General features: G+C 43.5%; 1 protein-coding gene across 1 annotated transcript; it reads right to left on the bottom strand.

Annotated features, from left to right (window-relative positions):
• Positions 1–1,135: 1,135 nt before the first annotated feature.
• On the bottom strand, positions 1,136–2,064 carry LOC136526823 (putative RING-H2 finger protein ATL71). The gene has a single exon (XM_066519405.1). It carries the CDS (start codon positions 1,960–1,962, stop codon positions 1,186–1,188), a length of 777 nt encoding a protein of 258 aa, XP_066375502.1. The 5' UTR covers positions 1,963–2,064; the 3' UTR covers positions 1,136–1,185.
• Positions 2,065–10,933: the final 8,869 nt, after the last annotated feature.

Raw genomic sequence — 10,933 nt, 5'->3', positions numbered from 1 at the left:
TTATGGGGAATAATACATGAACTCAAACTCATCTGCATCTGCATGACAAATTCGCTGGGCAGAATAAAGCATACAAAATTCTAGGCTGAAAAGTGTAAAACCAAGTACATTTTTGCCAGCTCTACACTCCGACGTCGTGCGACTCCAACGTTGCCGGAGAAGGCGTTCTTGGCCGAGTAGGTAGCCTGATGTAACTTGATTTTTTTTCTACTACTAAAAAACATAGTAGGGGCTCTATTTAGGTAGCCTGCTGGAGTTAATATTATAGTGTATGAATTTGACTCAACTAAACTTTTGTGTCAAGTAAATCTTAGCAGTCATCGGATGCGAACCAGCAGCACCCAGAACATACGGAGGATTGTATAATCTATAGACACTCAATCTTTTGTAAGGCTTAGCGTGAATTTGCATAGCTTCTTGTAAGACCATAAGCTATGGGATTGAGCTCAGAGTCTGAATAGCCATGGTTCACCTTCAGACCGTAATAGCAAGAAATGAACGAGCTTGATTGATTATACGCCACACTTTGCCATAATTCAGTTAGGGCAAGTCATGGCATCAGCACCTAGCAGAGAAATCGAACACCACAATTTATGGTAGAAACTGAGTCTGAAGCTTTTGTGGTAGCCTAAGCTTTCACATTAACCTATGCAAACACCATAGTGGGAAACGATGACGTGGCAGGGTGTGGCTCAAATCCAAATCCCCTAAAGTCTGTACATGATATGACGTGGGGCTAGGACAGAGTAAGGCATTGTTTAGATCGCTGTTAGGAATCAGTATTTGGTATTTTAGCACTTTCGTTTGTATTTGACAATTATTGTCCAATCATGGCCTAACTAGGCTTAAAAGATTCGTCTCGTAATTTACAATCAAACTGTGTAATTAGTTATTTTTTTATCTACATTTAATATTCCATACATGTGTCAAAAATTTGATGTGATGAAGAGAAAGTGAAAAAACTTAGAATCTAAACAAGCCTAAGCACCGGAACAGAGGAAGCAAGGAATGTGTGTTCGGTGGTAGGACCAGCTTCTTGTCATGTCAGTCAACAGAATCTCAGTTGGTTGTTATCTGGAAGAATACATGAACTCATCTGCATCTGCATGACAATTTTGCGGGGCATACTGAAGCATAGAAAAAACTAGCCTGGAAAGTTTAAAACCAAGTACTTTTTTGCGAGCTCTACACTCCGACGTCGTGCGACTCCAACGTTGCCGGAGAAGGTGTTCTTGTCCTGCACATTCGGCTGTCCGGCGTTCTTGAACGAGTCGGCGATGGTGACATTGCCAAATTAGCAACCATAAGTTCAAAATGCATGGGGGACCTGACTGGAGACGGCGACCTGGATGAGGCGTTCTTGGCTCCCGACGTCTCGCCTCCCTCGGGCGACACCGACACCGCCACCGCCACCTCCCCGAACCGGCGCAGCTGTGGGAGCGGCGGCAACAGAGGCGCCACGCCCAGGCGGACTTTCTCAGGGCCCGGGCTCCCCCGGCACACCGGGCACATGGCGTGCGACAGCAGCCACACGTCGACGCACTCCGCGTGGAAGTAGTGCTTGCACGTGGTCAGCATGCGCAGCAGCGCGCCCTCGCGGAGCTCGTGGAGGCAGACCGAGCAGCAGTCCGCCGCCGCCACGGCCGAGGCGCCGGCGCCCTTCGCATCGCCACGGCCGCGGCTGTCCGGCGACGCCGCGCGGTACGTGAACGTCGGCAGCACGGCGACGTCGTCGGGACGGAGGCCGAGCGCCTGCACCGGGCGCGGCCGCGCGGGCCTGGCGACAGCGTCTCCGGCGCCAGTGCGTGCCGCGACAGCATCAGCGTTGGCGTCGTATCGGCGCGTCAGGAAGACCGAGTTGAAAAAGCGGCGGGTGAAGTCGAGGAGGACGTAGAGGACGATGGCGACGAAGACGGCTATGCCCGCGTATTGCGCCGTCGTGGACGCCGAGGCGCCGGGCATTGCCGCGGAGATCGATATCGAGCGCGGGGAGATTCCGGAGATGGAGAGAGTTTGCAGAGCGGAAGCGATCGATGTGAGACAATCACAGAAATGTCACCGGAAGTTGTGTGCGTTGTGCATTATTTCTTCTTTCGTGGGGGTTGAGGAGTTGGGCAGCAGTACCGCCGTAGTCCCTAGTAGTGTGGTATGCCATGGAATGGAAGGGTAGAGGTAGGGAGATGGTTGGCACGTAGCTGAACGCGGCATTTTGCAGGGTGATTGATGCTTCCCGTGCCTATTATAGCGACTTATTGGACCTGCAAATTATATATTTTGTACATGACCAACCGGGTAGCCTGGCTACACACATTGTCGGATTAGAGTCGGGCAGGCATGGCACCGAGAGACAGGACAATGACGTGCCTGCCCACAGGCTCAGTTGGCAGTTGCCAGTTGCCCAGGAATCATCTCGTCCGACCGGTCGGACGGGAGCTCTCCGACGACCACCTCCCCTCCTGTTTTATTTTCTAGTGTTTGGCCCAACAATTTAGTTTCAGCCTATTTCGCTTGTACCAGCGTGCAACAAAACACATTGATATTGGGCTGTTTGTTTTTCATTAACTCGAATATTGTAAGTGCATAGTTTTTCTTATTTCTTATTTCTTTTCTTTCCTTGCTTCTATTTATTTTTCCATTTTATTTTTTTGTGATTTTTATTCTTTTTTCATTTTATTTTTTCCTTTTTAATGTTATCAATATTTCATTTTTTCATGTTTTATTATTTTTTATTTTCTTCCTTTTCTTCTACTTATTTTTCCTTTATGTCTTTTTTTTACTATTTTCTTGATTTTCATTTTTTTATTTTATTTTTTCCTCTTTTCATTTCACTCTATTTTTTTATTTTTTATTTTCTGTATTGCATGAGATATATACGATGTTCACGTAACATGTGATGTCATATGATTTATTTTATGATGTTTACGTAGTAGAAATAGATGCTTTACGCTTATCTTTGAATATTCATGTAATACTCACAAGATGTTCTATGGTATATTTTAGGTTGTTCAAGTAGTATCTATGTGATGTTCTTGTTTTGAATTATATGCTTTTTATTTGTTGTTTCATATTATATTTTTTATCGAGTTGTTTATTGTTTTTTATTTTATTATTTTTTCATATTTTAATTTAATTCTCAATGGTACATTTAATTCTCACTAGCATGTTTACGTAATATACACGTGATGTCTTTTTTATTTTCATCTACTTCGTGCCTTTTATCTTTTGTATTATTTGTGTTTTCTTCTATCTTTTATTATTTTCTCTTTGTATTTAAGTTTTTATTATTTTATTCCTTCCTATATATGTCGTAGGATTTGCAATTTATTTTTCTCTCTATTTTTCACCGATATTACCATTCACATTAAGCTAATATTTTATTCTCCTAAATCTAGAACATTGTTCTTTTCAACCTAGAACTTTTTTCTTACGAAGACGGAACATTGCTTTCAGGACATAGAATATTGCATCTACTCTACAAAATAGAATGTTCTAAATTCATAGGATTAATGTTTGTTAATAAAATTTTATCTAAATATATCCATGTGTAATCTTATTTTAAAGTATTTTTTTTTGTAAGAAACATAATGATGTAATCGGAATTTTATTTGGATGCTTAGTTTGTAAACTACGATGTTTCAAAGTTCCAAACATTCTTTCAAATGCTGACATCATCAAATTTAGAGAAGCCTATCTACTACACAACCATGTATTTTATGCAGTTTTAACACATGAATTATTTTGCACCACAGGATTAAGATCCAACAGCCTCCACCTTCTTCTACCTTCAGCCTCCAGCCTCCATAGATCACAGATCATAATTTTTTTCTATGGAAGGACAAATCACAGATCCACCGCTGCCGCTGCCATGGCCGATGCGGGCGCCGAGGCGAGCTCACCGGTCACCGTCGCCGGCGCCAGTGGTCACCGATGAAAGGATCAAGATGCCAAAGAGGACGGTGAATTAGACTAATTCTAAATTTCTTTGCAATAATTAAATTCTATGGTTAGCCCAATTAACCCCTTGTGCCTACAAAGTGTTCCTAATTGTTCTACCGCACAAAAGACTTGCAACCTAAGTTCTAATCCTACTCTAGCATGGCAATTCTAAGAATGTAAAGACATGAAATGAATTGCTCAAAGTAAATGCTCAAAGTAAATAGAGAGGAAGGAACGCGGTGATGTTTTGCCGAGGTATCGGAGAGTCGCCACTTCCCACTAGTCCTCATTGGAGCACCCACGCAAGGGTGTAGCTCCCCCTTGATCCGCACAAGGATCAAGTGCTCTCTATGGGTTGATTCTTCGACACTCCGTCGCGGTGAATCACCCACAACCGCCCACAACTTGAGTTGGGTCACCCACAAGCTCCGTCGGGTGATCACCGAACTCCCAATCACCACCAAGCCATCTAGGTGATGGCGATCACCAAGAGTAAAAGCATGAACTCTCACTTGACCATGATAAGCCTAATGAGAAGGTGGATGCACACTTTTGAAAGGTCCTTGTTTGGTTTTGGTAATTGAGTGACAACTTAGGTGGACTAATTGTGTTTATGTGAGATACACAGGTGATTAGTCCACAGGTACATGTGTGTGAGCAACATATGCCATGAAGGTGAAAATGGCTTGGAAATGTTGCAAAGCTCACACATGTGATGATGAAGGAGCTTTAATGCACATGAGACATGACATTGAGTCATGTGATCAAGGTGGAGAAGATCAAGACAAGACTTGGCTTGATGGACCGGTTGCAAGCGTGAAGGGCAAGTCAAAGGCTTTGGAGTGATGGACCGCGTGGCGGTGAAGCTTGAGCAAGACTTGGCGCCGATGGACGATGGCAACGGTGAAGAGCAAGTAGAGTCAAGATCAATGAACCAATATGATCATGTGATGATATGAAGTGGATCATATCATTGTTGATCATGTTGGTGCATGTGTTGCATCGACATTAAAGGAGATGGAATGGAATGCGCAAGGCAAAGGTATAACCTAGTGCATTTCATTTCACTAGTCATAGGTGTGTAGAGAAGTTTATGACTAGGTTTAGGATAGATGGCCGTACTATCAAGAGGGGCAAACTTGTTTGCATATCGGTCATCTAGTGCCACTCGAGTGATCTAACTTTGCATTGTCACTAGGATCGAGTGGCATGGCAAGTTGAGTGGCTAACATCCTTTGGGAAATGATTGTGAAAATGCTAACACACATACACATGGTGGTGTACACTTGGTGGTGTTGGCACATTTACAAAGGAGGTGGTGTTTGCAGGGGTGAGATGGGTTTTGGGTCCCTCTCTCCCTCCTGCTGAGCTTGCTCGGCGGGATTCGGCGCTTTCGGGAAAATAGAATGCCTACTTTCTATTGCGCCAGATGCAAATTCTTATGGTTAGCACACTTGGAGCAAGGGTGAAGAAGTTAGAAGTGAAAACGAGTTGGTCGCGAAGACGCTGGCGTCGGTCAACTGACCGGATGCTGGGTCTGAAAGCACCGGACGCTGGCAGGCTGCGTCCGATCAGGCTGACGTACGGTGACGCAGTAGCTGGAGTGTGACCGGACGCTGGCTGCGTCCGATCGCGTTCGACCGGACACGTCCGGTCATGCTGAAGGGTCGAGATGGCGACTAGAGGGGGGGTGAATAGTCTTTTCTAAAACTTAATCGTGTCGGCTAACCGATACAAATGCGGAATTTAAACTAACGGTCTAGCCAAGACTACACCCCACTATATATGTTCACTAGCACCTTGCAAAGATAACAATTATGCAACTAAGGTGCCGGGCTAGCTAGAGCTCTCCTAAACAATTCTAGGAGCAAGGTCACACAAACCTATGCCACTAGTACCTTAAACAACAAGGGAGCTCCTACACATGCTAGTAAGCAAAAGCACAAAGCTAACTAAGCTCACTAGCAATGCTCAATAACAAGGCAACCAATGCCTAATTAGAGAGCGCAAATACTTAGTTACACAAACTAAGCAATGTGACTAACAAGGTTACTAAAACCAAATTAGCCACGCAAGGGAGCTACTTCTATGCTACACAAGCAAGAAGGTAATTAGCAAGCTACACAAGCTATCTAATTACAAGAGCAACTACACAAGCTTAATATGTATAAAAGTAATTGCAAGCTTGTGTAATGGGGATGCAAACCAACGGGAAGAACAAGGTTGACACGGTGATTTTTCTCCCGAGGTTCACGTGTTTGCCAACACGCTAGTCCCCGTTGTGTCGACCGCTCACTTGGTAGTTCGGCGGCTAATTAGCATCACCCGCTAAGCCCGCACGTCGGGCGCCGCAAGAACCTACCCCTTGAGTGAGGGTAGCTCAATGACACGCTTTACTAGAGTTGCTCTTCGCGGCTCCCGCGGGGCGAGCACAATGCCCCTCACAAGCACTTCTCCGGAGCGCCGCACAAGCTTCTTGCTCACTTCGACGGAGACCACCACCAAGCCGTCTAGGAGGTGGCAACCTCCAAGAGTAACAAGCACCACCGGCTTGCAACTCGATCACCTAGTGCCACTCGATGCAACCTCACGATGCAATCGCACTAGAATCGCTCACTCACACAATCGAATGATCACTATCAAGTATGTGTGTGATGGAGGGCTCCCAAGCACTCACAAGCATGGACACTAAGTCCCTTGAGGTGCTCCACTTCAGCCATGGCCGAAGGCCACTTCTATTTATAGCCCCAAGGGCTAAACTAGCCGTTACCCCTTCACTGGGCAACGGTCGGGCCGACCGGACGCTCTGGTCGTGTTGATCGGACGCTGGACCTCAGCGTCCGGTCGCTCGCAGACGACCACGTGTCCCGATTCCAACGGTCACTTGACCTGACCGGACGCTCCAGCTTCAACTGACCGGACGCTGAACCCCCAGCGTCCGGTCGTTTCCAGTAAGCTCCCGAGCATGACCGGACACGTCCGGTCGAATGCGATCGGACGCAGCCAGCGTCCGGTCACACTCCAGTTACTGCGTCACCGTACGTCAGCCTGACCGGACGCAGCCTTCCAGCGTCCGGTGCATTCAGATCCAGCGTCCGGTCAGTTGACCGACGCTGGCATCTTCGCGACCAACTCAATTTCACTTCTAACTTCTTCACCCTTGCACCAATGTGCTAACCACAAGAATTTGCATCCGACGCAATAGAAAATAGACATTCCATTTTCCCGAAGGCGCCGAATCTCGCCTCATAAGCTCGGTGGGAGGGAGAGAGGGACCCAAACCCATCTCGCCCCTGCAAACACCACCTCCTTTGTAAATGTGCCAACACCACCAAGTGTACACCACCATGTGTATGTGTGTTAGCATTTTCACAATCATTCCCCAAAGGATGTTAGCCACTCAACTTGCCACGCCACTCGATCCTAGCGACAATGCAAAGTTAGATCACTCGAGTGGCACTAGATGACCGATATGCAAACAAGTTTGCCCCTCTTGATAGTACGGCCATCTATCCTAAACCCGGTCATAAACTTCTCTACACACCTATGACCGGTGAAATGAAATGCCCTAGGTTATACCTTTGCCTTGCGCATTCCATTCCATCTCCTCCAATGTCGATGCAACACATGCACCAACACGATCAACAATGATATGATCCACTTCATATCATCACATGATCATATTGGTTCATCGATCTTGACTCTACTTGCTCTTCACCGTTGCCATCGTCCATCGGCGCCAAGTCTTGCTCAAGCTTCACCGCCACGCGGTCCATCACTCCAAAGCCTTCGACTTGCCCTTCACGCTTGCAACCGGTCCATCAAGCCAAGTCTTGTCTTGATCTTCTCCACCTTGATCACATGACTCAATGTCATGTCTCATGTGCATTAAGCTCCTTCATCATCACATGTGTGAGCTTTGCAACATCTCCAAGCCATTTTCACCTCCATGGCATATGTTGCTCATACACATGTACCTGTGGACTAATCACCTGTGTATCTCACATAAACACAATTAGTCCACCTAAGTTGTCACTCAATTACCAAAACCAAACAAGGACCTTTCACATGCTAGGGAGCTTACTGGAAATGACCGGACGCTGGGGGTTCAGCGTCCGGTTAGTTGAAGCTGCTATGTCCGGTCAGGTCAAGTGACACCACAAGTAGATACCATTTAGAACTTGTAACTTGTATTACATGTATCTTATCATTCTATACATGGGTCATCCATTTTATGCACTTAAGCTCTTATAGGTGAGGGATGCATTCTTTATTTGATGATCACTTAAAGTTGAGGATCACTTGTGGAACCATCATCTTGCATGATTGATACTATGTATAGATACCACTTGTAGGAAGTGAATATCATTTGAAAGAATCTTCTAGTATGGAACCACTTATTTGATTTATCAATAAAGACCATTTCTTGAACATTTGCTATCTTCATGAGTACCAATTATAGGATATCACTTGTGAGTTGAAACATGCTAACTAGATATCCATTTGCATTGTTGTCTTGTGCTTGTACTCTTATCACTATCATGAGCTTTTATGATTGACTTGAACTAAATTGTTTTGCCTAAGCTTCCAAGTCCGGTTTGAACCAATGACAAGCTTCTTCACACCTCTTGCAAGGGTTATCTTGCCAATGTTGTACTTGTCACTTGTTTAGCAATCCAAATTAAGTCAAGTGCATGGGATCACTAGCTCATGAACAAATTCATATACTAACCACTAGATCAAGTAATCATTCAAGCAATAGTGGTAGGCTATGAATTTAAAACATTTCATTTATAATGCATGATCCTATGAAGCATGTACTATATGCACTAACCGCATACTAGTAAGGGATGAAATGATCATGCACATTACAATGATACCTTTGCTATGTTGGAGTAGAGGATAGTCACATAGATTCCAATTCATTACTCCAATAGCAATGTGAAGTCCAATTAAAAGCTTGGTGAAGACCAATAGATACCAATTTGAATTCCATTCTTCACCCATATGAAATGAATACCACTTATGATCAAATGCACTTTCTTGTTGTGGTTGACTTGCTTTATCTTTTGATCTTTGCTTGCATGAGAGCATCAATATGAGAATACCACTTGAAATGTCATGATTAGCTCTCTTTTGGGTGTTGCTTGCTTTTCTTGATCAACCCTATTGATTTCTTCAACTAAGCATCTTAAATGTTCCTCGGATCACCACTTCCATGTTAGCCTTCCAAGTACCACACTTGGTTTACCTACACATAGGCGGCAAGCCCCTACACTAGGGAGAAGTGACCTTTCTAAAAGAACCATCCTTGATACTCACTTGAAATGACCTGATTGATTGATTCAAGTGATGGACTTATCTTGATGAGTAAACTTGATTCCTTTTTTTTAAGTCCTTTTCTTTCTACTTGTTTAAGTCCTTTTCTTTCTACCAAATGATCTCCAATCACAACTAGAACTTAAACTTCATCTTCATCTTGAGTTTGATCTTGATCTTCTAATTTGAGTACCAAAAGTGTGCAAAGTACACTTCTCAATCAAATGGCCTTGTACTCATATCTTGTCATGCTTCTAGATCAATTCAAAACCAAATTTAGGTACCTCAAACACTTGTAAACATGTTTCCAACTTGAGGACCTTTCAATCAAAGTGACTCTAGATCAATCCAATACTTGTCACTTTTATGGCAGATTCTGTACTCTCCAAAGAACTAAGCATATTTCTCAAAGTACAAATCCAAATACCACGAAATTTGGTGGAGATGTTCTTTACTAAGTTATCTAGCAGCCATAAAAATTTTAGCTTCATTTGATCTCATATGGACTGCCAAATTTTAATTCTTCCACCACTGCTACATGCTGAAAACTGCTGCACTATAGATGAAAAGAACCACTTCCAAAACCGAAGCATTTCTTATCCAATTTCCATGAAATTTCTACAGCATCTCATACCATAAATCTAGAGCATGTACACCAATTTTCAAGCCAATCCAATAAGATTTGATCACTCAAACATGGCTATGATCACAGCTAGCTCAGATTTTGAATATAGGACAGATTTCAAGCAATTGAGCTATACTTCATCACATATGAATCAAACTTGAAACTAACTTGTTTGAATACTTCCATAAGACATATATCCATTCATATCACTTACTAAATGTCATCTCATGAATTTATCCAACACAAATCAATCCAAACTTGATTACTAAGCAATTATCCATTCAAACATCTTATAGCAAGCAACATTGCATATTTATCTAATTCAATCAACTCATATGCACCCAAATGAAATGATCAACAAGATATATACCTTTGGTTAGCTCATGATCATCCAATTAGCAAGCTTTCAACTCAAATATTTGCAAGCCATCAAATATATCCAATGAATTACCAACAACTTGAAATTTACACTTGTATGTTATAGCACATTTGGACTTCATTCAATTTGTCATGGCATTGGGATAATGATCATCACTTAGAAATACTTGGCTCAACTACATGATCAACAAGATGAATATCATTTGAACCAAGCCTCCAATGCCGATGGTACCTACAATCAATCATCCACTTTTTGATGGTACCCAAACAACTTTGGGTCCTCTCAAGTTAGGAGCAACATACTTAGGCAATGCCTTAGTATGAATAGCGGGATGCTTTGCAATTGCAACCAATGAGGTACCATTGCCATCCTTTCTAAGCATATCATGATTATCAATTGAAATAGGCTTAGAAATTTTACCTAGGGGACATGAATGTGCCATGTGTCCCCTTTCCCGGCATGAGTAGCACTTTCTCTTTGCTTGAGCCTTCTCTTCTTTGCTCATGTGGTGCTTCTCATTGCCTTGCCTCTCATGGATTGCTTGAGCCTTCTTCTCAAGCTTGTTAGGACACTTAGAGGCAAAGTGTCCCATACTTCCACACTTGAAGCACTTGATGTGAGCATAGACTTTCTTCTCAACTTCATTCTTGCTCATCATCTTGGCATCTTGAGTT

This window comes from Miscanthus floridulus, chromosome 19 (assembly GCF_019320115.1).
Source record: "Miscanthus floridulus cultivar M001 chromosome 19, ASM1932011v1, whole genome shotgun sequence".
In the NCBI taxonomy this organism is placed as follows: Eukaryota; Viridiplantae; Streptophyta; class Magnoliopsida; order Poales; family Poaceae; genus Miscanthus; species Miscanthus floridulus.
This window is presented reverse-complemented; position numbering and strand designations above follow the sequence as displayed.

Excerpts from the sequence above, each read along its gene's own strand:
- LOC136526823 (XM_066519405.1), bottom strand. The coding sequence starts at position 1,962 with ATGCCCGGCGCCTCGGCGTCCACGACGGCGCAATACGCGGGCATAGCC.